General features: G+C 37.2%; 2 protein-coding genes across 11 annotated transcripts in view; one reads left to right on the top strand and one right to left on the bottom strand.

Moving 5' to 3' along the window:
* The first annotated feature begins 221 nt into the window (after positions 1 to 221).
* Positions 222 to 26,111, top strand: part of LOC134821253 (axonemal dynein light chain domain-containing protein 1-like) — a 57,843-nt gene continuing 31,953 nt past the window's right edge. For 2 of the 10 annotated variants that reach the window (XM_063831964.1, XM_063831963.1), the window contains exons 1-21: positions 222 to 449; positions 647 to 764; positions 890 to 1,019; positions 1,484 to 1,654; positions 1,839 to 1,910; positions 2,116 to 2,205; positions 2,558 to 2,652; positions 2,850 to 3,168; positions 9,427 to 9,540; positions 9,970 to 10,124; positions 10,229 to 10,361; positions 12,132 to 12,214; positions 12,554 to 12,648; positions 12,780 to 12,825; positions 13,003 to 13,065; positions 13,282 to 13,440; positions 13,579 to 13,711; positions 13,959 to 14,043; positions 14,160 to 14,289; positions 14,600 to 14,699; positions 22,929 to 23,057. In XM_063831964.1, the coding sequence (XP_063688034.1) occupies positions 248 to 449; positions 647 to 764; positions 890 to 1,019; positions 1,484 to 1,654; positions 1,839 to 1,910; positions 2,116 to 2,205; positions 2,558 to 2,652; positions 2,850 to 3,168; positions 9,427 to 9,540; positions 9,970 to 10,124; positions 10,229 to 10,361; positions 12,132 to 12,214; positions 12,554 to 12,648; positions 12,780 to 12,825; positions 13,003 to 13,065; positions 13,282 to 13,440; positions 13,579 to 13,711; positions 13,959 to 14,043; positions 14,160 to 14,289; positions 14,600 to 14,699; positions 22,929 to 23,057 (2,622 nt within the window). In that variant the 5' untranslated portion in view covers positions 222 to 247. Of the gene's footprint in view, positions 450 to 646; positions 765 to 889; positions 1,020 to 1,483; positions 1,655 to 1,838; positions 1,911 to 2,115; positions 2,206 to 2,557; positions 2,653 to 2,849; positions 3,169 to 9,426; positions 9,541 to 9,969; positions 10,125 to 10,228; positions 10,362 to 12,131; positions 12,215 to 12,553; positions 12,649 to 12,773; positions 12,826 to 13,002; positions 13,066 to 13,281; positions 13,441 to 13,578; positions 13,712 to 13,958; positions 14,044 to 14,150; positions 14,290 to 14,599; positions 14,700 to 22,928; positions 23,058 to 26,111 lie in introns of all 10 variants that reach the window. The other 8 variants (XM_063831959.1, XM_063831958.1, XM_063831966.1 and 5 more) reach the window with 7 other exon arrangements.
* Positions 3,452 to 4,746, bottom strand: LOC134821254 (galanin receptor 2a-like). Its single transcript, XM_063831968.1, has 2 exons — positions 3,721 to 4,746; positions 3,452 to 3,603 (listed from the first exon to the last, which is right to left on the bottom strand). The coding sequence occupies exons 1-2, from the start codon at positions 4,655 to 4,657 to the stop codon at positions 3,536 to 3,538; spliced, it is 1,005 nt and encodes a 334-aa protein (XP_063688038.1). The 5' UTR covers positions 4,658 to 4,746; the 3' UTR covers positions 3,452 to 3,535.

Below are 26,111 nucleotides of genomic sequence, written 5' to 3'. Positions count from 1 at the left end.
ATATCACAGCCCATGAAACAACAGAAATAAGTCAGTCAAGCTGTGCAACAAATTTAGCTAGTTTTGAATCTCAGCATATAATTTACAAGCTTGAACTGTGCAGTTAAGAGTTCACAAGATTGTGATAAACAGAAGACTTTGATAATTTAGGACCAAAGCCAGTTCGACCAGGTACATATGAGCATCTCAGGTATTTTTCCTGCTCAACGTCTCACCCTTGTAAATCTCTAACCATTATTAGGATTTTATGGAGACATTGAACCGTAACAATGCTACTAAAAGCCCTGCCAAAACGACTAAGAACTTGGTAGAGCATGTGGAGCATTACAAAGCAGTGAAAGCAGATCATGTACCTGCAAATATTGTCAAGACTTTGAATCTAGCCAGCAGTAAAGTTAACAAATCAGGCAAAGCACCTCTCAAGACTGTCAAAGTTCCTGTTGCTGATGGTGAGACTAGTTCTTTTTATCCTAGTTATTGCTCGCCATTTGCATTGTTTAACCTCTGTGATGTTAAGCCTATTATCGTGTTGAAATTATTTGTTTAATTACTTTCTTTAAAGTTAAACTTTTTACTTTTTAATCAAACATTTAGGAGTATAATATGCTCATACATATTGTAACTTTAACCTGTTCTGCTCCTCCAGGGAAAGAAGCTACACATGCAATAGTGCCCCGTCCTGACAATGCGTGGAATTACCCTAAACAGCGCTCTACTCTCAGGCATCTAACTAAAAACACACCTTGTTTCTGTGGAGCTGGAAGGTAGGTGATATCTGATAATGTATTGCCATGTGCCATGATTCTATGATAATATAATAAAGTCGTACAGTGTATCCAATATGTATCTAGTGTTATTGTTAAATCCTTTAAATTCTAACATTCATCAGGGATATATCATTTCTGTACGATGCTAAAGTAATTGATAATCGGGCCAAGCCACTAACATCACTGTCGAAAAGTAGAGAAGGAAAGCATGATAAAATGGGTGAAGTTGGAATGAAGACTCCAGGCATTGAGGTTACATTTTCGTTTATTAGTGATTTCCGGTCAATATTGTTTTTATCCAGTTTGCACAATTGTGCAAATCAGTAATGGTCACCAAATACTAATTGTTTTTTCTGCAACTTTTTCAATCGAGTAAGACATGGCTAACATACAGACTTCAACCAGCAACAATAAAACAATAACCCATCCTAGTGTAACACCTAGTGTAACACCTAGTGTAACACCCAGTGTAACACCTAGTGTAACACCTAGTGTAACACCTAGTGTAACACCTAGTGTAACACCCAGTGTAACACCTAGTGTAACACCTAGTGTAACACCTAGTGTAACACCCAGTGTAACACCTAGTGTAACACCTAGTGTAACACCCAGTGTAACACCTAGTGTAACACCTAGTGTAACACCTAATGTAACACCTAGTGTAACACCTAGTGTAACACCTAGTGTAACACCTAGTGTAACACCTGACTCCCCAGGACGAGTATGACTGGGCAGCTGAGAGTCTAATACCGGAGGAGTATCACGTGGTACGAGTTAGCGGGGTACATGGTCTCAACATAGAAGACGCTCCAAACACTACACTAACTGAAGAGCATGAGCACCATGTCACACTCTTCCCTAGTCTCAAACCTACCAGTAGGAAGGAGGTTAGTCAAACTCAGTTCTCTTAAAATATAATACATAAATAATGAATATACTCGGGATTATAGTACTTGAGAGATATAGTATACATATTATATATGGAACGTGATGTAGAATTAAGGTAAAGAATGTTTGTTCTTGGTTAGATTCGTATACACCAAAACGGTATCTGACGAGTTCTGTTATCAGGTGATGCAGCTGATGGAGACAATGGACCACTTGTTGGAGGAAGCAGGATGTACTACGGATCAGATAACACAGGTAAGACGTGTTAAACACGTGCAATTTAGTGCGCATTTAGTGCACCTACAGTACAATGTCCAGTGCTCCCCATGTCCTAGCATCTTGCGCTGAATTGTTTGTAAAAATTAAGATAAAAATAAGATACTATCTGCGAGTTTTAGTGTTATCATAGCCAGTAATATCAATAACTCAGTCTTCACGCATAACTTTTAACATATTTTAGGTCGAAACAACGGAAGTTCACAATCTTCTACAATTGATAAAGAAGGAACAACATATTTACAACGTTGTATTTCATGAGCTCATAAGACAGGTGACTGGTTGATACAATTTCTATAAAATCGATTTCTCAACAAAATCGATCTATTTTCTTCCAGCATTGCAACAAGACATTATAAGTTTTTCACCTCAAATTAATAAATGTTGTACCATAGTATCTGTGTATGTAGCACCCATATAATATAACCTGTGAAGAGGTGAATCTGAACGGAAGGTAAGCTAGTGGAGGTGATGTTATTACGATGATTGAATATGGTAACAGTTGGGGTTGTAAACAATATGTCCCATTAATCTCCTGGTCCAGGCGTCAGTCGTCACCCCATCTTCGCAATCATTGTAATAACATTAACACAAGCATAATATGCAAGTTACATAAAATGCGGCAGGTAACAGTTGGGTGCAAAGATCGGGGGGTGTTGCTGGCTAAAGTCAGGGAATATTACCAGAAGTTACTCGACCGCATTCCCAGACAGATTATGAGGTTATGTTTCTATATTATTTTTTAGAACTTCTTTAAACCTAATTCTAGTGGTTTTAAGCTCTTTTTCTCTTTATTTTCACATTCAAACTTGGTTATTATTTTATAATTTATTTATGAAATATTAACCAAGTAATTATAGATATATCTATTATGTTGTTTCAAATTATTTTAAAACTGAACGGATGTTGCACCTGTAGTTTGCACCAAGAAGTAATGGCGCAGCGTGCACTAGACCGGCGGCTAACAGATGAACTGATCCGCTTCAAAACAGCAATAGCAACTCTCTCCAAAGAGCTGAACGAGGTGCGGGAACATGACCAGGAGGTTACACAGCAGGCTCTCGAAGCACAGAAGGACCTGGCATCTGCTCTCAGCGAATCAGAGAAGAACGCTAACTTGGTGGCGGAGTACCACAGTTTGTATGAGATACAGAGGTCCAGGTTGGAGTTTCAGATAACCACTCTCAATAAAGAGAGAGATCTGTGGAGCAGAGCTGTTTATGATCTGGCAGTCAAGGTAGGCTTTAGTCTCGTTTAGTCTTGTCAATATAGGGCTTTAGTCTTATTAAGTCTTCACAGAAATTCGAGCTATCGAGGGGACATTTCAGGAAACGGTCCATTAATACAAATCCAAACAAGCAAATTCATAAACAAGGTACCAAATCTAGTAAACAAATTGTTTATCACAAAAATTGCACTTAAAATATTTCTTGTGCTAACTCTGGTAATCTTTACTTTTTTATCTTAAAAGTATCAAATTTATAATGCACACCAACATCATTCATGATATGGCAGTTCAATTTGATAATCTTGATTAAGTCAAAGTTAATTAAATATAAAATATTGCTATCCATTACATGATACACTGAGTTTATCGTGTCCATTCAAACCGATGTTTCGTTTATCTGTGTGATGCTCCTGTCTGCTCCTCTTCTTTCTTGGTCGCCTTCATCTGAAAATGTATTGTATCAACAAAAATATTGCTTAATTCAGCTTCAGGTATTTAAACATAAATCTTGGGGCATACATGTAGTCTACTAAGACGAAATTTATTTGTAGGAGGTTGTACCTGAAGTTGTCATGATTCGCAGACAAGCTGATAGAATAGAGGAAATCCTTGAAGTGAGGAAGTCTCTGAAACTCTTGATCGTCAGAGAGTAGATGTAAAAATTAGACATTATGTTTATCATACTCATGAAATTTGCTATTCTGCGAAATTGGATTCGAGATAGACTTGGCTCAGGATTTTCTTTGGTAATGTAGAAAACAAACACTGGTAAAGTTGCGATGCAGTAGATAGTAGCAGTTAGCGCTACAGTTAAAGTCCCCTGCAAAGGAAAACTTCCTCGGACACGTCTTGCGGACTCCCAGGCGGTTGCTAGGTACTTCAGGGTGGGGATTGTTGTGACAAGAATCACAATATTTGGAAGAAAAAGAGTGATGACACCAATAATTGGCATTATCTTCCTCCACACGTCTGCTTTGTATTTGTGTTGGCAGTTATATGCTGTATAATCAAATGAAATGTCATTTTTATCCACAATAAGAAAGGCTGCCGGAATAGTGAGAGGTATTATATAAATGAGGCTGCATGTTCTGTGTCCCAGCCTCTTAGTCCACTGTGCACACCGAACTGGATATTTAAGAAGCAGGAGTTTGGTGGTTGTCAGAACAGCAATAAGAGCCATCCCTACTGTGTAAATGTAGTAGCTAGTATAGACCCTACCATAACACAGAGCATCCCCTAGTACCCAGGAATTAGCGATCAACGAGGTAGCTGCAGGAAACACTGCCGTCACTGCATACACAAGATCACATACTGCGATGTGCTGGATAACTTTGACTATGAACTTATTAAGTTTGAATACGTTGTGGGTAGATGCATAGAGGATGAGGGTGTCTCCAATGAGGGATGACAGGAGAACGAAGAGACAGTACGCAGCCCAAGTGTATCTCTCTGCATCGCTGTGTATCCCAAAGATACTGATGTTGTTTGAAGTTGTCATAGTGCTTTTAACTAGTACTGTTTCAAGTGATCAAGTCTGTGAAAAAATGTTACAGGCTCTTGATTAAAGACGTTGAACGATTAGTGTGTGTATTAATGTGACAAGAACAGACACTGATAGTTGGATAATATCCGGTTGGAAGAGACAAGGACAAATGAAAGTGAAACAGGAAGTTAGGAATGTAGGCCTACGTTAGGAATGTAGTGCCTACATTCCTAACTTCATGTTTCATTTGTCCTTGTCTCTTCCAACCGGGTATTATCCAACTATCACTATCAGGGACAAAAGGATTTCGCGATTATTTTGGCCAAATTTCGCGATACCGCGAAATACCGCGAAATTTAACAGGCTATACATTAAACTATACATAAAATTTGTCGCGGAGAATGGGAAATTTCGCGATTTCGTACATGCCGCGAAATCCTTTTGTCCCTGATCACTATCAGTATTTCAATCACGAGACTAATAAACAGCAAACTACTCCATCATTTGAAGAACAGACAGGTAGACCAGATAACTAAAGATGTCACTGCAACATTCCCAAATTAAACAGCAGCATACACACTGCCCTTTGTACTGTGATTAAAACATATCACTTCCATTGTCTGGGGAGTGCACGGACAGGGTTATCTAACGTCATCTAGCGTCGCCTGGTGATGATAGATGACGATAGATGACGCTAGATGACGCTAGATGACGCTATCTAGCGCTAGATGTCGCCCACAAAAAGGCCCGAAATTCTATGCAAATAGCGCTAGCTGTCGCCTGGGGACAGTGTCGCGTAACTAGCGTTATATGTCGCGTAACTAGCGTTATATGTCGCGTAACTAGCGTTATATGACGCTAGATAGCGTCATCTAGCGTCAACTGCGTCATCTATCGTCATCTAGCGCTATCTAGCGCTATATGTCGAATTTCAACTATCGGTAAAGGTCCATTAATATGAGAGTGAGAGAGAGAAAGAGAGAGAGAGAGAGTAGCAATTTCTACTACATTATAACAATGATAATAGCAAAAATTGTAAGTTAACGACCTGTTTTTACAAAGTAAATTTTACCAATTTATGGTACAGACATATAATTCAGGTAACTGATATTATTATGGAAAGGGAATATTGACCATCTGGCCCATTGCTATTTACAATTTTGTCTTATTGTGATGGAGCTCCATTCTCCTCCCAGTAACTTATTATAATAGTTCTCAATACGGTTTTCAAACAAATGCTCCAGGATGATCTGCAATATTTAGCGATTATTAAAAAACAATGATAATAAAATGACATGATCACGATAGTCTATAAGTATAACAATACAGCAATACGTGTGTTTTCGTGCACAACAAATAAATATATATAAATAAATAACGCACACTGATCCAAATGATTGAACATCCAATATCCATAACAAAGGCTATTATAATCGATAATCATAGATCATGCAATGTGGAATGTGCATGGCAAAGTATAAGTAACCATTATTTATGAGATGATTCGGGAAACTTTACCCAATCTTTGTATAATGATAGTTGTAAAAGGCAATAAAAATACACAAAGCTAAGCTAATGATAACTTCGTTATAATCTATGTATTATAAGGTATAACTGCATATTTGGACACGTTCATTCGAGTTTATGGATATTGGCAAATATTAGTTGCCCTGTTAAAAAGGCAAAAGCACGGTGTAGTTGACTTTGTCACACTATGAAACTATTTAAACCATTGATGGTTAGGATAATCGACCTCTAGAAAAACTTTGTCACATAACGATATCTTAATCAGGTGATAAGATATCGCCTAAATACGGCCGGCACGGAAATGGTTACATTGTCACACTATAGACAGAAACCCGTTTAATGTAACCCTAAAGTGGTGTTAAGACTCAAGAGACTAAAATAATTATTACCTATTTAATTCGCTTATTTTTAAACCACTTTGGGATCCAAATTTTGGGCACTAAAATTCTTATTCCTTGGCCAATTGTTTATTTTTTCATGCTGATTTGAAGGCCATTAAAGCAGTTGAACCAGTCAAAAAAGTTTAAGGTGTATATCATTTACGATTTTTTTCAGAAAGACGTGTTAAAGTTGATGCCGTGGTGTCAGTAAAATGGTACCGATATAAATATATCGTCTCGCTTTATATATTATTATTAAGAAACTGTTTACACCATTAAAATATTCAAAACCCCTAAAAGAAATCAAGTCATCCTAAAATGGTGATCAGTACAGATCAAGACAGCTAGAGTAAAAGCTAGAGCTTTATATATACATAGTAAGATTAATAAGCAAAAACGATACAAAGTTAGTGAGTAGATTGTAGAAAATTGTAAAACACCCAGATGTGAAACATCAGGTTATCAAACTAAACTGCTCATACCAAGATTTGATCGTAATTTTATCCTCAGTAAACATTGCAAATCCACTGAAATTTTGGAGAAGTAATCTGGGAAGTTGTCACGTGACCTCTCTCTGCTACACTCTCTCTAATCCCCCTAGCACTAGCAACATCAGTGCTATAATTCAACTTAAATTGTCAAATTACCCTTATTTGTGCAGTGTCCATATTATCTTGGAGACCAAAAGTGTTAAGATTTTCTGTTTAGTATATATATTATCTCTATGTTCTCTCTCTCTCCTTCTCTCTCGTGTGTAAATCGTGTGTAAATCATGTGTAGTTAAATCAATGATGGCTGATATATCATATACCTTACAAGACATATTTATGGCGGCCTAATTTGCGACGACCGAAATTTTGGCGGTCCGAAAATATGGCGAAATTGAACAAAAACCGTCAAATTTCGGACGTCACAGATAATAAGGGTATTTTTCATCATTTTTTGTGACAGTAAGCAGTAAGGAAATTTCTGAAATTCGGTAAAATCATGTTCAAACTTAGTCTGTATTAAGACTGTAAGACTTTCATGTTAGCACATACATGTATTTTAATGCAATTTTAAACTGTATTGCTTGACATTCAATTCGTCATTGGTGCGGTGATAATTTGTCCCAAGATGCCAGAATTTATTTATTTATTTTACTTGATATTACTTTTTAGAAACAAAATAAAGCAGTGAAGGCACAGTCATTGAAATAAGCTAAAAGATAATGCGACGGATTCTATTACGACGACCGAAATTTTGGCGGTCCGAAAATATGGCGAAATATTCGGAAAACCGCCACATTTCGTACGTTATAAATATGTCTTGTAAGGTAGATGATTGGGCGACATCTGTCCGACAGCTGAATTAGGGATTTCGGACAGATGTCGCTGTCGGACAGGAGTCGTTTTTGGCGACATCTGTCCGAATTTCGGATCATATTGTAATTTCGGTTCACATTCGTATTTCACAAGATCACGGCTAATTTCGTGACGTTGCTCCCATTGTTCTAATGCTGATGTGATCCATTAAGATCTGATCCATCGATACGTGATTGACTAATTGAGGACAGGATCGTGCTAACTGTACACTAACAAGCTGTCAGCAGTATGGAGATTTAGAGTATCCCGGGACGCAAACAAGGCTCGGAGAACCCTGTCCTGAATGGCTTCCGATACGTCTCCAAAGCATGTTAAGCAGACCAACATCTGGGAGGAGTATCTGACTCCAAACTCACCTGTTCGGGATTTCTTTGCGATGACTGGAGCGATTGCCTACGTACCAGAGACTGACGTCCCTCGAATCTGGAGACACCTGAAGCCCCTCCTTCCTATAGACATGGCTGAGTTTGCTTCATACTACGAAAACACTTGGATCGGGACATCAACCACCAATCCTAACTTCGCTCCCCACATGTGGAATCAACACGAAGCCGCACTGATTCCTCGCTCATCTAATATCGCAGAAGGTTTGCATCACAGATTCGGGATTCCATTAAATGCTCTCCTGCTCGAAGCCCACAATTTGGAAGTTCCTTGATTGCCTTAAAGCAGAACAAGCCCTTACAGAGTACAGACGTAAAGAAAACCAAAAGAGACGGGCGGGAACTACCCGAGCCACGTGCACCCAAATGGATCCGTTATGATCGACAACTTCAGAGAATTGTAGATGATTACAACAACTACAGCAACCCTATGGATTTCCTAAAAGCTATCGGAAATTTGACTATGCGTTAGATTTGATTCTGTGATATTGTATTTTATTGAATTAATTTATATAACATTTAAACTATTGTCCAATTTATCGACATCAAATGAAAATAAACTATGGTAGTAAACTATGGCTCAGATTATATCTCAAATTGAAAATGTTAGGTATACAAATTAGCAAGTAACAGTTCAGATCATGTCTCTAATTGGAAATGTGTCGTATTGAAATCAGGTCACAATTTCGGACAGATGTCGTTTTTTTCTGGTACCCTGAGTCGGACAGATGTCGCTTTCAGACAGATGTCGTTGTCGGACAGGAGTCGTGTTACCCATATAGATAATATTCATTCTCCATATGTCTTGTTTTTATCGCTAATCCACCAGTCATTCAGTCCCAATAGCCTTGAGAGTTAGTACTGTAATAGTGGAAGACAAATTAGGAGGGTTAGCTGATTGGAAAATCAAAATCAAACTTTTATTACAAAATTTAATTCTTTAATTGTTTTCGTAAGCAACTTACAACTTATCTTTTTATCACTTGAAGTATTGATAAGCATAGCTTTTAAAATATTGCTCCTGTCGAGGAAACATTAAAATGTTGAATGTAATTTGAATACATTGTTTATCACAGAACTACTGATGAATAAATTAAAACCTTACCAAACTACAAAAACTTTTTTTTCAGATTTGTCAAGAGAGGAATTTGCGGACAGCAAGGAGACTACAGCTGTGTGAACAAGCCTGGAACAAACTCGCTGGACATTTTGGTTTAGTTCTGGCTGATGTCGACTCTAAAGCGGTAAAAACGAATATTTTTGTAAATTTCAATATAAATGTTGAGTTCTTAGTAAGATAAGTTGGTCGGCTTTAGTGTTACCGCTACAGTTTCTACCTATCGTGTAAACTTGATCACCCAACGTCGCTATCATTACTTATTGGGTTGTAACATGTTCAATCATATTCTCGCATTATATATTGGTGATGATGTTCAATCTAGTCACAGTCTAATGATGGTGAATAATATGTATCTAAGTATTGAAGATAGGTTTTGTGGTTGATTAATGAGAACGTTCACCAGATGAGAATATGAGTCTTATAGTGCTAATGAGATATTCATGCAGCTTTATTCATGAAATAGGTTCTAGAAGGAAACTTCTTCTTCAAACTTACAGTGCCCTCCCTATATCACCCTATATATAAAAATATAAGTTATCGTAAACATATTCAGTTACAAGATCTGCAAAACTCTGTGGACCACTGGAGAGGGAGAATATCCAGTTTCTCTCGGGAACTGGAGAGGATTGATGATTCCATGAAGGATCAGCTGGAGAAGATTCTTGGAGAGGTGGACGGGTGGAGAGATGATTTGGCTATCAGAATCAGGTTATTGTACTTACTTTAAAGGTTCAATTCTTTATCAGTACCAGGTTTCGATTACCTCCAAATTAACTTCCAACAAGTATAATGATTTAACAAACTGTGTGCAGGCCGACAGGACGAGTAGAGATCCCACCTGATTACCCGGTAGAGAAACTCTTCCAGAACTGCAGGATGTGGGAGGAGATGTTGTCTGTGTTGATAGAGCGGTTTAGTGGAGACACTCTTCTAGCTAGCCAGGAGGTACTGAGATTGTTACCTTAGTTCCCAAAAATTTGTGTGCCATTATATTGAGCACAATTTATTTGAGCCCGAAAAATTTGGGCAGAAAATTTGAACTCATTTGGGCGACCAAAAATTTGGGCACAAATTCTTCGAAAAATGAACGATTTTCCACTAAAAATCGTTCATTTTTAGTGAAATCTGTCATTTCACTTGGTTAAGCCATGAATGACAGATTAGAAAACTAAAATATTATTTCACTTGGATATGAAGAAAAAGCCATCTTTCTATAGATCTCAGGGCCACAGGCTAAATGCCAAAAGTTTGGTTAGCAAAAAATTTAGCAGACGGAAAAGATTTATGCAATTTATTTGGTCTGCAAAAAATTTGGGCGAGAGGCCCGCTCAAATTTTTTGTCGCCCAAATTTTTGGGAATTAAGGTACCTTAGTTCCCAAAAATTTGTGTGCCATTATATTGAGCACAATTTATTTGAGCCCGAAAAATTTGGGCAGAAAATTTGAACTCATTTGGGCGACCGAAAATTTGGGCACAAATTCTTCGAAAAATGAACGATTTTCCACTAAAATTTCAGTTAGATATTTGCCTTAGTTCATTATTATTCCTTATTATTCCAGTCATTTTGCTTTCAATTTTAAACATGTAGGTGATAGTCTGAGTTGTTTCACATTATGAAATTTACGATCTGCCCAGTAACTACTAAAAAATACAGTGATGATGGCACAGTACAAAATGATAGATACATATACACTGTACAGTGTACAATAGTGATATTTTGTCTCCCAATCAGATAGTTTAGTCTACTTACACTCAGCATATCTCATCATACCCCTTTCACATACAATTATCATTATGACGCCTCACCAGATGGTCGAAAGGTTTGACCAGTGTCCAGTTCTTTGAGAAAATCCTTCTTCCCCACATAGAATCAGCGCCACTGATATCAGATGTGTTTCGGGCCCAACACACACAGACACTAAAAGATCTGATGACAGCCAACAACTGCATCCTACAGAAAGTTCCAGCTAATAAGTAAAACAAAATTTTTGTCGAACTTTTTGTATATTTAAAAGGGAGGCCAGATGACATAAGGAAAGGCTTTGAGAAGTCGGGTATAACTGATGCTTGTAGATCAGACTTTACGGTGGATGATAATCCATTTGCAGATCTTGTTTAAATCTCTAGCTATCCGTACCTCTAGCCATTTGTTTTATTAGTAGCTGTTAGCTATTCCAGTTATTTCCATTCATTTAAAACATAAGCCTTTTTACTTGGTCATGCCATGAATGACAGATTAGAAAACTAAAATTTCAAATATCATTTCACTTGGATATGAAGAAAAAGCCATCTTTCTTTGTATCACGTGGTGACCCCCACGGTCGCTTCACTATAGCTGTAGAGTTTCGACGATACAGGGGGAGCCGCGCACTCGTGCGCGGCGGGTCATACAACGTATGACAAATCTTTCTACAGATTTCAGGGCCACAGGCCAAATGCCAAAAGTTTGGTTAGCAAAAAATTTAGCAGACGGAAAAGATTTATGCAATTAATTTGGTCTGCAAAAAATTTGGGCGAGAGGCCCGCTCAAATTTTTTGTCGCCCAAATTTTTGGGAATTAAGGTATCTCTGTTTTCTAGTGTATATAGTGCCGTGTTGTTTGTGATATCCTGACTTTTTGATTATTATTAATTTTTCTGGCCTCATCTTAAAAAACACCTGAAGTAAAAATCGGAATGACATAATCAACTAATTCACAGTAATTATGTTTTCAGGATTTGACAAAGATAAGTCGATTGGTGGATGTTTGGAAGGATGCTGCTATCAACATATTCTCACATCACCCTCGAAAAGACAGGTATAACTGTACAATGCAAACTGCGATGTTTTCATACAAATACACTGAAATTCCAATATTGCTCCGTTTATTATCAAGTAAATTGGTTTCAGTTTGTTTAATGTTTTATTGGGCTTCATTTAGTAAACAAATATAATTTAATAGGTATCTTAGCACGTGAGCGTACGACTTATCAGAGTCTATATTAGAGATCCAAACAATCTTATAAAATTTGCAAACATGAACATTCTTTGCAATTTTGAAACCGCCCTCAATCAATAAACTCAATCAATACTGCGATTAATACTTTGCACTGTCTGCTAACCAACCATTGCGGTCTTCATAATATTATGTTTGCAGCAAGCGTCACCCCTGTCAAGAATCTTTGTTGCTAGTTGACAAGGAATGCGAGGAACTCATGCAACAGTTTGTAGTCAGAGTATCGGGAGAAAATGGTGGGTTTTTTATTTACTGCTAAAGTATCCCTTGAAACGTATCATATTTTCTTATTTTCATTTCAGCTCTGTTCAATATTTTAGTTGCCGTGTTTTTATACCTGTTATTTAAACTAACAACTTAGCGTCAGGTGTGGCTAGAGGTATCATCGGATTAGTGAACCCCATTGAAACTTGGTGAGTCTTTTTTTGTAAAATTAATGGTTTAAGACTATTTGTTTTGTCACAATTAGAAAATTTCCAAAACATATAGCATCCCATTGTATTTACCTCCTATGTCACTAATCTCTGTTACACCGTATTCTCAGCGCTTGTACTTGTGTGGTTTTTTCTTATAATACTTCTAATTTTCAGGGGTAATAGATTAATGGCGGTAATAAAAGGTGAGGATCTTCTGTCTGAAGCAGAGTGGGCAAAGTAAGTTTTGACGGCGCACGCGAACGTCGAATCAATAATTTGTAAGATAACGCTGCAGTCGTCATCGATTTGTCTTCGTTTCCATGGAGTGCGCGCGTCTCTAAAACTGGCATCTTGCCGGGTGAAATTACCTGGACCAGGATGGAACGATTCTCTTTATTATTAAATGTTAATGAAGAAATCACAATAATCTCGTTAACAAATATTTGCTTGCAGGTTGTCGTCGAATCTCCAAGAATGGTCACACGTGATCGGGAAGGTGCTGAGTAGACTGACGACATGCGTGGTTATCAGTGAAGAAGACGATATCACCACCATCCCACCTAGCATCATGGAGGACTTTGTGTACGCTGATTCTGTTTACTCTGACGATGAGTAAGTTAATGTATAATAATATGGAGTTCTCTCTGTATATATTTTAACATTGCGGTTTATTTGTTAAAATGTAAATTTTTATAATTCGTCAACAGTTTTTCTCAGTTTCACTAGAAAACTATAGTTAATGTTTTTTAGCCGAACGACAATGTACAGCTCGACCCCGGAGCCAGAGGCTCTGACCCTGGAAAGAGTTCTAGGTGACGTGGACAAGTGGCTGAGGAACACAAGCAACACTATCGACAATGAGAACGCTGTCATCGTTGAAACTGTGAGTAAATTGAATAGTGATCCACTGTATTATAAGTTGGTCTCTAGTTGGTTTCAGTTCATTTTATTGGTTGTTGTTTCAAGCTGTAATGTGCTATTGATGCAAATGTACTCGACTGAGAAATTAAGGTATGGAAAATAAGCGGGCAGCGGGCCTTAAATCAGTCAACAACGTTATTTAAATGAGATATCAAAGAGTTAAGAGAACAACTCGTTTTTAGAATATCATAACAGATTACCCTTGACAGGTGTCAGTTCTCCACAACGACATGATAAGATGGATGGTGATGATGATTCTGGAGTTGACCGCGGCGGACTCAACTATATCAGATGGTAAGATTATAACAGTTGAAAATTTAAACACTCTGTTGTGTGCTTTATGAGTACAGGTTCATAGTTTGAAAGTCTTATATATTAGAGATAAATATTAAATGTTCTAGCTATAATAGGGGACGATGACGATTCTGATTTGCATGACCGTGAGCCAATCGGAGGTACATACGCCAAGCTTTCAAATTTCGAGACCGCTGGAAAAGCTGTGTGTTCGAAATTGAGAGAGTTTACCGCTAAAATAATCAAGTAAGTTTAACTTCTAATTTATTTTTGTTCTGGTATTGTATTGCTACTGTGGCAATCTATCCAAGGAGCCCGACCCAGTCCCTGGACTATTTATGACATGATGGACATGGAAGGCAGAGTTCATATTAGGGGATGCAGCGTCACTCTGCACAGACTGATCCGTGTCAGGTTCTTTGATACTATTACTGTGGCAACTGTTTCTTTCATTTGGAATTTGTTTATAATTACTGCTACAATTCAAAGCAATTTTTGCCACAGCTCGCCAGTTTTCACCATACTAGCGGTTTACTTGAACATTATACTATGACAGGTGCTGCAACGATATCGTGTTAGAAATTGTTGCTAACAAGCAGAAAGAAACGGAGTGTAACTCAGGAGACAACGAATACAAAGACTTGAAGCGTCTTGAGGTATGAAGTTTTATAAATAGCTTTAACAGTGAGTGATTTTTGAACTCCGATTTTATCTAGGACAGAATGTAACCATGTCTCTACGTAGTATTTTAACCAAAACTGGGGGGGCAAAACTATTTTCCAAATCATAACTCTTACTAGAAACCACTGTGACTGCACCAACCACAGCCCAGTACTGAAATTATAGTTTAAATGGAAAGGAGTTAACATTTTGAGGAGCAAAGATTTTAATTCGCTAAATAAGACATGAACCTGTTGTTTTTTATTATTTGTGGCCGATGAACTGACCAATCTGTTTTTCATAACATGCAACTAAATAAAGAGCTGAAAATTAAAATAAATACAAAGTTATTACAAAAAAAATAACAAATTACTGCTTTAATAACTGGCTCTGGGAACATCAGGAGGTCCTAAGCCTTATAATTTCTGCGTAGTCAGGGTCACCTTTATAAGTTTAAGAAAACAAATCTGCTTTCAAAATGCGAATAATCTGTAAGAATCAATATCTCAATTAAGTTTTAAAACTGAAAATTAGAAACCCGAGATAAGTTGGGTTTCTAATTTTATGTCAATCATGGCTGATTGGTAATACAGCATCAAGTTTGGACACACAACAATAACTGAACTCCAAAAATATTATCAACTTTGCGGTTTGTCCGACTGCGATAGCGATATACGACACTATGACATAAAAAATCACCGCAATAACGTTCAGTTTATTCTTTTCCGTTAAAAAACCACTTAAAAAAAAGAGAGCAGCTACGAACATGCCCGTAAAAAGGATCAGTGAGCTGAAGACTATAAAGGTGAAGGAGAAAAATATTCGGTGTATTTGCCAGTGCTTTATTGGCTTTATCGTTCGTTTGCAGTTGTATCTTGCGGCACACTTCCGACACCGTGATCGGTTCGTGTTGTTTAGTTCTTTGAGGATGCAGGTGTGATGGGCGTATGTGTCTCTGAAACAAATGTGGTTTAATTTTAATATTTGGTATCCAAGAGATGGTTCTGTGACGCAGTGAACGCAATAACTACAATTATGAAAATGAACAATTGTGGAAATGAACAATTATTAAAATGAACAATTATGGAAATTAACAATTATTAAAATGAACAATCATAAAAATGAACAATTATGGAAATTAACAATTATTAAAATAAACAATCATAAAAATGAACAATTATGAAAATGAACAATTATGGAAATGAACAATTATTAAAATAAACAATTAATATTATGAGATTGAACAATTATGAAAATGAACAATTATTAAGATAAACGATTATGAAAATGAACAATTATTAAAATGAACAATTATGAAAATGAACATATTATTAATATCACTTGCTTTGAGGTCTAAGTTCCGCTTTAGTTATTCCACGATTTCTTGAAAGTTTGTCACAGCATTTACATTGATTGAACAAGATAGCGTGCTTGATCAGAAAAATATCCGTTTTGAAATTTGGCCCAGCGTTATATATTTGGCCATTTGGTATTTGTTATTTTTTTAAATTTTTTGAATTAAAAAAGAAGGGATTTGAAAAATGTGTTTTGCCACGTGACAAATATTCACCAATCAGATTATGGGACCATCAAATTAGAAAATTTCACGTCACTTGACGCACAAAATGTCCGCTATTAGCTGAATCCTAGACGGATTCTGATAGTCAGAATTCTATTTATTGGCAGAAATTTCTCGAGTTTGGTTGGATTCTCAAACCTTTAGTCTCGATATTCGGTACTGGTATTCTGTTAATTAGGTCTTAGATATTTGTCACGGGCCTTCTAAGTGATCACTCATAGTTGGGTCATGCCCGCAATCGGTCACAAAACAATTTTCAATCTAGTAATGAAAAAGGCTCTCTTGGCTTCAATAGAGGTTTTATTTCCATAACATCATTAAGATCCCGCCAAAAGAAAAAGAATTCTTAGAATAACTGGACATATTCTGCGGAAAGTCTGTAACTAAAAGCTATAGGCAGCACCCTATCTAATATCTTTTAAAACCATGAAAAAATTTGGTACTGCGACAGCCGCATCATATCTTTACCCCGTACTCCCCATCCCTGGGCCCAGCATAAACCCCTCCAGATTCTTCTAAGCCCCTTTATTACCCGATGAGCGCTGGAGGTGTTTCCACCGCCCAAAAAAAATCCAAAAGCACTTACTTGCACCAGCAGTACCGGGAAAGAAAGTTGTCTTCAGATTTGCCGGCATGGCAGATAGCGCATACGTAGTAGTCATATGGTGCGGAGAGTGTGTTGGTGCACCTGGAGCCAGTCCTAGACAGATCGTCCACCTGAGGTCAAGGTGTTATTCTTGTGAATTATTAGCTTCACAATATCATGTCTGTATAATAAATTCTGAAATACTTTTTAACCCTTCAAAGTTCAAGTCCTTTTCAGTTAAATAGGAACATTAATATTTGCCTCCCATAGAATCGTTTTGTTATTTATTAACGCTATTAATTTAATAACGTGGTCTCCAATCCTTATCAAATGGAAAGTTGAAACGACACTAAATCTACAAAAGAGAGAAAGTGAGAAAACAAAAAACATTACTAAGAAATACCTGACTCTTGAAGTTGCCCCTAACTGGCGCCTCAGACTCGCGTTCCAGGACTATAGCTTCCCGGCGTATAATAGAGTTGCGTGACACCTCTATTTGTTCTGTATTCTGGTAATTTACATGTATCTCGTTTAGATTCTCCTCCAGGTCAAGGGTTTTGCCAGGGATAACTGCAACCATGGCTGAGTTCAGAGGTGAATTTATAACAATAATAATTATATAATATACTATGTACTACAGTTCTAAATAACAGATAGTGTAAAGACAACGCTGCTATTTAATCTTTCTCTAAAAAACAGAATCATAAGGCTTGCATTCTGCGCCAATTTGCTCTGTCAAAAGCTAAGATAATTTAAATCATATAATATATTATTAAGAAATGAATTTCGGTAACTTAAGTCACCCTTTATTAACGAGAACAGGTTAGATTGAGGTCCCTGGTATCTACTATCTACAAGCTATGATATAGCAGCAAAAGGCTACTTCAAAGCTGAATGGTAAAAGCTTGAGGTTACAATGAAATGCATTGAAGCTCGCAATTTAAAAGCCATATTTTGGGGCTCAGTTATTGGAATTATCTGCTAAGTGGGTATAGGGGGCTTAAATGCTTTTTGATATATTAGAGTATTAGTATCAGATTAAGAAAATTTCGATACTATTTTTAAATGTTGACAGTTGATTATAGAAAAGTAAAGACATTACTGGTTAAACATCAGCGTATTTTCCGACCTAACGCTAAAACATCTTTTAATTGATGGCAATAGAATAAAAACAGACAAGAATATAACAGTCAAGTTCTAAGAATTTTTGGCATAAAATATTGGTGAAAACTGGTTTCAAGTCAAACATTCGTTGATGCATTTGGGAAACTGCTCACACAAAATAGCGATGGTTTACTTCAAAAATCCTAAAATTTGTAGCCCACGTCTAAATATGCCATTCTGAGCTTTTTTAGGCACGTGTGATCTTTATCCACCACGAGTTTTATTTTGTGTTAGAGTTAGACAACAACAAAGGTTTCAATCCTTAAATTGATCTGTAAGCCCTGTCTTGTCTAATTTCATTCTGATTATTTCCAGGCACATTTTCTGTGTAATCTATAAGGTCAGATCTCTTAATCGAAATATCGTTTCACTATGACACATGTGAGCTGCCTGAATTGGCACCTCCATATAACCTTCAATTATTATCATAAACGAAGGTCCATTTTGGTGTCACTGTCAGCTCTGCTTGAATAATCTTCTGTCATCAAAAATATGTTTTATTAAACACGCTAGGAGGAACATCTACAATATTGTATGCTTTAAGGTTTTTTTAACTGCTTGTTTTTATCAACTAGTAAGGGGTTACTTACTAAGGCAATATATATCTAAAAAGTCGATTTATTTGATCTTTGAGCGCAGTGTTTGATTGGTATAAGCACGTTACCAAACCACAAAATCTGCTGCTGAGATATTTAAGGAAAATTTCTCAATTTTTGGATCGTTTTAATCTGGGTGATTATTTGTCACATCAATATTTTTGTTTCAAATTTACACGTGAGTAGATCCATGTTAAGGCCACAGGAGGGGGTCCGAGGTTTTTTTAAAAAGATCTTGAGATATGTTGAGGAGCTTGATCTAAATTTTCAAATACTTTTGTCCTCAATGAAAAAAAAGTTTCCCATCTGTAGATATCGCGCGTAAAATTTTTAGGTTTACCTATAATTCTATTATAAATGAAAACTTTAAATAAGGTTTTGGCAGGAATCTATCTTCTTTTACAGTTTACATCATGTAACTTGGCAAAAGTGTTTGTCAAGGTCTTGTCCAACAGAAATATGAGGCGATTTTTGATATTTTACTCCTTAGCTGAGATATGAGGTTAACAATAAGTGTGCGTCACGATATTTTCGACAATTTTCGACATTTTACCTCATACAAAGAATTAGAAACAAAATTTGAAAAATCGCCTTATATTTTCTGACTGTGACTATCTCAGGAACATGTCCCTAATTTGAGCTGAAACGGATGAAAGCTCTAGGAGGAGATAGATTTAAAATGTGTTTTCAGGAGAGCCAAAAGACTGATTTTTAAGAAAATATGTTAAAACCTCAATTTTTCAAAACAATGAAGGGTATATAATAGTTTTGCAACGTTGGACGGCCAATTGGTACCCATGGATAAGTTTAACTTAGATGAGAGCAACAAAATGTTAAGAACCAGTTATTTGTGAGGTTAACTGATAAAATAGGCAATTGTTAACCTCAAATTTACGACAAACTAGGCGCTCTGGGGCTAAGGGTGATGTGCAAGCATTAGGTAGTACATGGTCTGCTAATTGTGGCGAAAAAATGTTTTGGTCTCGGACCCCAGTTCAGGACATCAAAAACCCATTTGTCCATGTTAAAGTGAGTACCGCCCTTGTGTCCTCCGCCCTCGTGTCCGGTCCCCTCCTATATCTAGCCATATTTGTGTACAACTTATGCCGCAACGCCAACATATGCCAATAAATCCTTTATTTGAGTTATTGACAACAATACAATAGATTTCGGCCACGTGCAGAGTCCAATTTTGGCATTTTGCCAACTTTTGATAGAAACATATTAGACACTTCAATAGACATACTTGTAACTTGAGATACTTACAGCAGAGATAACGGCAAATCTTTTATCGAACATTAGTTGTCACACCGACACGCCTGGCGTTATTTTATACGAGGATAACTTCCTGGTGTTTAGCGATTGGGCGCTCCCACGACGCTGTAGTTCAAGGGATGACAATGACAGCTGCAATGAGTGGCTAGCACTACCAGTTAAATGCTTTTGGTTCAGGTAAAATCGTTTTAAATCGTCTTCTGACATTTAGTGTGATGAGTGAACATCGTAAATTTGTCGAATAATACCCTTCAAACGACGCCATAAATAAATTTGTGTTAGTTAATATTTTGAACGCTGTCAAATAACTGTCCCAGATTTACCCCAAACGAGAGATGATTTGAACTTAACCATCTGACTGAACCCTCTAACTTTAAGAGTGGGTGGTAGATGATGCTGAAGTCGGTTCATGACCGACCAGCATCATAGTATTAGTAGAATATAGCACTATGACCATTGTGGACACTGCATCGTTAATAAAAGATAATCGTAGATATATTCAGTACTAGTTGACACTATGAGCCCGCCCCCCCCCCCCCCTCCTCCTCCCCAACAACTTTTTTGACTTGACCCTTTACATCCCACGACAAGAGCAGCATGATCATTGAAAAGGATATAGATTATAGATGTATGCGATGAACTTTTTACAAGCAAGATAAAGGTCTGCAATATGATCTCAGATTGCGATTTTAATCAGGAAATTGTCAAGTTCGCCTTGAGAACCCCAAAAATAAAGGAAAGCCCAATCTTTATCAAACTTAGTTTATGCAAGTCGTCATTAACGTTTGCTATCCATACTTAATCAACGGTTGCCAGAACTTGAACTAATGAACTATATCCAGAATAATATTAGCATTGAACCCTCAATTTGTAAAGTTAAGACAGCATTAGGTATAAACGTTATCCTTACATCATTCAAAGAGGCCAAGAGTATCTGTATTTACGTCTTCAGTTTACAAATCAGTGAAACACAAACATACTATGCGGGGGGACTACAGACCCCCTCAAAGTCCTTTACAACGTTACTGCCAGGTTGCATAGCACTGAAAATCAATATCATCAGAAATTCAAATTCAAAGCAATGCCGTCATAGTATTACAAAGCCCCAAAACGCAACAATGCTTCAAACTCTATTATAACATGAGCATGCAAATAACATAAATCATCTAAAAACTAAAAATATACAATTCCTAGCTGACAATTCAGCAAAGAAAAATGAAATAGCCACCTTGATCACTGCTTCACTAGAGATACCCCATTCCTTCATTCATTCCATAAGGCTCCTCTGGAAATGCTGATGACAGAAAGTACAAGAAATAAGACCCATTTACTGTTCAAAATCAGTGCTAGGATGATTCTGACATGTTATTTTGGATCTGTAGTCAGAAAATTGGTTTTGGCACAAAAATTGGCGAGATAACATGGCTAGTAGAATTATTTTTAAATACAAAAATAATAAAAGTCGAATCTTTAATGCATAGTTAATTATTATGGACTTGACATGGTTAAAACTAATTACATCCTGAGATTTGACCGTGTGAGTAAGTTGAGGATTGCAGGTGACCACTCAGTCAGCCCTATTTAGAACAGTTTAAATATCATGAGTCATATTTGTTTATAATAATGAGTAAAAGGGGTCGGATTTAAATGCAAGTCTAAGACTTGTTCTTATTGAATAACACTAAATTTAAACAGCGCTGAGTGCTGACTATTCGAGATGTCTACCTTAAGGGACTAATCGAATTTTAAACACTATAAATAATAAAAGTTTATTGAGCGGGTACCATAATTACGGCTCGTAAAACCGACATAATACATTTTTAAAACTAATTACAGCACTACAAATATATTATCATATTACTGAGCACGTTACAGAAGGAATTAATTTGATGTAGTCCGAGGAGTCCTCACTCAGCTCTCCTCGCGTTCTAATATTATGGCGTTTCTCTTGTCACATTTGACATAATGCGCACATGCAAATGATTAAAAAGAAATTGGACGCAGTTGTGTCACAGGGACCTTGCTCTTTTTATAGCAGAAAATATTGACAGAGTGATGTCATGTAACCGTTCTTATAGAGGTTCTGAAAGTAGAGCTTTAGATTACCAATATTAATTTTATGCCCATATAAGGCTTATAATACTGTTACAATTATTTAACTACTATTTTTTAAATATGCGTTTATTTCTTCTAGTTCTTGGGAAACCTTTTCTTGAACATGAGATGATCAGGTGGTGACATAATTTCTATTTAAAAATATGACGATACATTTACGTCTGGCTCGAGGCAATTCAACTATTTTTCTTGAAACTTTGAAATATTCTTCCAAACAAGCTCTAGAGAGCTCAAGGAGGTGCGATATGTTCGTCCAGTCGGCAGAGATCCCCAGAGTCTGCACCCCCTTCATCTATCCTTACTAGGGGTCATACCCTCCTGGCTTGCCACAAGGAATTTTTCAAGTTCAATTAGTACAAAAGCTGCCTGTAAAACAATAGGCATTTATATCTTAAAGGCAAATTAGCGAATATTAACGAGTTTTTTTGGTTACAGAGTACTGATGACTGTCTCTCATGCAAGCATTAGATAAATAACAAGTACTGGTCACCACTTAAACGTGCGAGGTTGTGACTCTATCACGCCGGTGAACGAGTTTAATGACGGTAAACGCCATTACTAGCCAGTAGGCTACCGCGTACCCTGGTTTCTAAACCTTTTAACACTCTGACTTACAATTATATTACTGCGTTTTTTTCGTCCTGTTTAGCGCCGCGCATTTAAAATCGTGGTTTTACTCGGAAGTCACGTAAAAAAGCCTCAAAAGCCGTTACTGGGCGGCGCTCGGCCTGTCATTTCGCCGAATCTCTATTCTATGTTTTTGAACATTATATAGCCTGGAGTCCCCAGGTAACAAAAGCCATTGATCGGGAAACCAATGGTTGAACCAACATTTCAATCTGAGAGACTGATTTAACTTAAACTAAATTCAACTGAATACATCACACAATAATAACACAATCTTCTTCAGACGGAGTGTGAAGAGTGGATCAAAACAGCGAACATGCTGATACAGGAAGCTGGAGGAGAGAGCGACTTACTGCCTGCCGAAACTTCTAGTATTCTAGGTGGACCCTCTAGTATCCTTCCTGCTGTAAGTGTGAGTAATCTTCTTATTTATTGCCATGAAGGTATTGAACATAACAAAATATATTAATATAGGCCGAAGCAAAGCAAGTTAAAACGTAAGTAAAGATGCGTTTGTCGTATACGGCATTTTAGTTGTGTCCTTATGGCCATTATTAACAGCTTCGTTTTGTCTCATGGTGTCCTTCAGTTAAATAGATTATAGATTGGAGAAAAACCAATAAATAGATGAGAGCACCGTCACGTGACGAACAAAGCGAATCTCATCCCCCATTAGAAGGTTGCAAATAGTGCCGATATGTGCCACTCAAGTCAATAAATTGATAGACGATTGGAAATATTTGAAAACATGTGAATATGATGCATAATATGTAAGCTAGGGCTAAGGCTACATTTTTTTATTGAAAATCTTTTCAAAATAGTACATACATCAATGTAATTGCATGAAAATAACACGGTCAAAAAGTGATTTCTATGTACTATAATGACGGGAAACCAGAACGTAGTTCGTGCAAAAATTACACCTACAAAATATGGTCCCTGACAAAACATTTCATACAATCAAAACATATAAATGTAAGATATATAGTAATAGAGATGATTGTGCAATAATAAAATACAGCGTGCATAAAATATCATAATGTTAATAATTTGTTAACTTTTTAATGAAATAGATTATATCATACAATACTGTTAAAAACCCAACCCACAACCCAACCCACCCCTATACCCTTTAAATAAATAACCCCTTAAATAGTTTGGATCGGTTATTTTAGATTAGAGAATTGGCATTGGGAGAAATGAGATGCATCTAATCATTATCAGACAGGTAGAATTCAGCGTGACTATCGTTTGGATCTGTGGGTAGCATTTCCGACCATAGGTGATCCTTAAGTTTGGCCTTGAAGATATCAGGACAGCTATGGTCTCTTATTTCGAGAGGAAGTTTATTCCAGAGCAGATGTGTCCGATAAAAGAATGATTTCTTAAGGAGACTGCTATTACACTGTGTTTGAACAAGAGTCGTTACATAACTTAGGCTGTCATGGTGACATGATCTTAAGCGTGTGCTTCCTTTGTATAGTTGTAAGTAATTAGGAAGCTCTTGTGTGCATACACCATTGACTATTTTGTGAAACAAGGTCAGGTCATTCAATTCAAACCTCTTGCTGAGAGGAAGGATTTTTAATTGATGACATTTGTAAGTATAGTTTTCAAAGGACTGATAGCTTGTGAATTCCTCATCAAAAATCCACTTAATACACCTTTTTTGAAAAGCATCCATCTTATCTAGTTGTGTTTTATTAAATGGACGCCAGATTTGGGAACAGTGTTCAAATTGACTTCTAACAAGTGCAAGGTATAAATTTCTTCTTCGTCTCTCATCTTGGACAAATGAGCAAGTGCGTTTCAGCAGCCCAAATTTTTGGTTAGCTTTGGACAATATTTTAGTTATGGTTTGATAATATTCACTGAATTCTTGAAGCCACTTATACGCCCACATATTGACGCTAGTAGCGTCAGACGCTAGTTTCCTGGAATGAGAACCGATAAAAACTAAAATCTAAGGTGCTTTCAAGAGCTTTCATGACTTAGTCTTAACCTTCGAATTCAAATTCCTGGAAAATTCTGGCTGACGTACAAGATTATATAACGGGCAGAACCAAGAAATGCAAAATTAATATGAATATTAAAAACCGGCATATGCAATGCACAGTGGTGTATATTTATAAATAACGGGCACTATCCAAGATGCTCGACACGATAGCGGAAATCACTATCTCGAGGGTAGCTGGTAGCTAGTAGGGGTAGGGTCAATGTTATGGTCATGGTTAATTTTAGGATTAGGTTACAAACGGATTTCCGCGTGGACTGGTCGGACTTCTTCATTCTTGGATACTGTCAGATGACAGATCAAATAACGTGCGTGCAGCGTACGTTATTTTAAAATAATACACAAGCCTGCAAGTTTTTTATTTTTAACTCCTCCACAGACCACAAGTGGCGCTTAAGGGGGCAGGAGGGGTCTTTATGATTTTATAGTTGTTTCTGATAGAGGATAGTGATATCTATCTGCTGCTTTGACCCCATGGAAAAATATTGTTCCTAGCCGAAGTTATCGTCGGTCAAAGGTCAGCGCTCATGAGTAATTCTATTGCGCGAGCGATTTTCAATCGCGCGCCCTGAAAGTCGAGTCTAAAAATCTATCTTCTCCTAAATTTTTTGAGCAATCACCTTGAAACTTTCAGGATATGTTCTAAGGACCACCATTAAGAAGATTCTGTTCTATCAGAATTTTAAGATAGGCCTTAAAAAATGTATTCGATTTTGAAAATCTTGGACCTGTAAAAATCGTCAAAAAAAAGGTCCACAATTTTCAAAATCGAATAAAAGATCTGCCCCCTTAAGTAAAGATGAAAAAGCTGGCAAAGTTCTTCTTTTGATTGGTCGGCGTCGACTGTAAGCCCTCCTTGCGGTGGCTTTCACAACGCGTCCCCATTCTCCAACTCCTGCTGCTAGAGAGAGATACTCCCAAGTTATATACCATAATTATATTATACATAGATATCGACAAAATACTCCGAGAGTCTTGAAGTTCTGTTACCACCGCCCCCGGTGCAACCCCTTACGGGTTAACGATGAGGAGACAGGGACTTCCAGGGACGGTCATGGCCTGCACTACGCGCAACTCTTAGGAGTATGCAATGTTCCTGTAACGTCACTGTAGACCACTCCTCTGTCGTTGTTTTGAGTTTCCGATCCAAAAACCAAATCCTAGGGTACACGAGACGTGGAAGCCTGTGAGCATGTTAGAGTCTGTTAAGTGTTAGAGTCCTAGGGTTACACGAGACGTCGTAGCCTGTGAGCGTGTTAAATCCTAGGGTTACACGAGACATGGTAGCCTGTAAGCGTGTAGACCGCTCCTCTAACGTTGTTTTGAGTTTCCGATCCAAAACCAAATCCTAGGGTACACGAGACGTGGAAGCCTGTGAACGTGTTAGAGTCTGTTAAGTGTTAGAGTCCTGTGGTTACACGAGACGTGGTAGTCTGTGAGCGTGTAGACCGC

This window comes from Bolinopsis microptera, chromosome 9, assembly GCF_026151205.1.
Source record: "Bolinopsis microptera isolate Bmic1 chromosome 9, MBARI_Bmic_1.0, whole genome shotgun sequence".
Taxonomy (NCBI): domain Eukaryota; kingdom Metazoa; phylum Ctenophora; class Tentaculata; order Lobata; family Bolinopsidae; genus Bolinopsis; species Bolinopsis microptera.
The sequence above is the reverse complement of the archived record's forward strand: the minus strand, read 5'-3'. Positions and strand labels throughout refer to the sequence as shown.

Coding starts and splice junctions, on each gene's coding strand:
- LOC134821254 (XM_063831968.1), bottom strand. CDS start 4,657: ATGACAACTTCAAACAACATCAGTATCTTTGGGATACACAGCGATGCA. Junction 3,604..3,720: donor GCGAATCATGACAACTTCAG/GTACAACCTCCT, acceptor ATACATTTTCAG/ATGAAGGCGACCAAGAAAGA.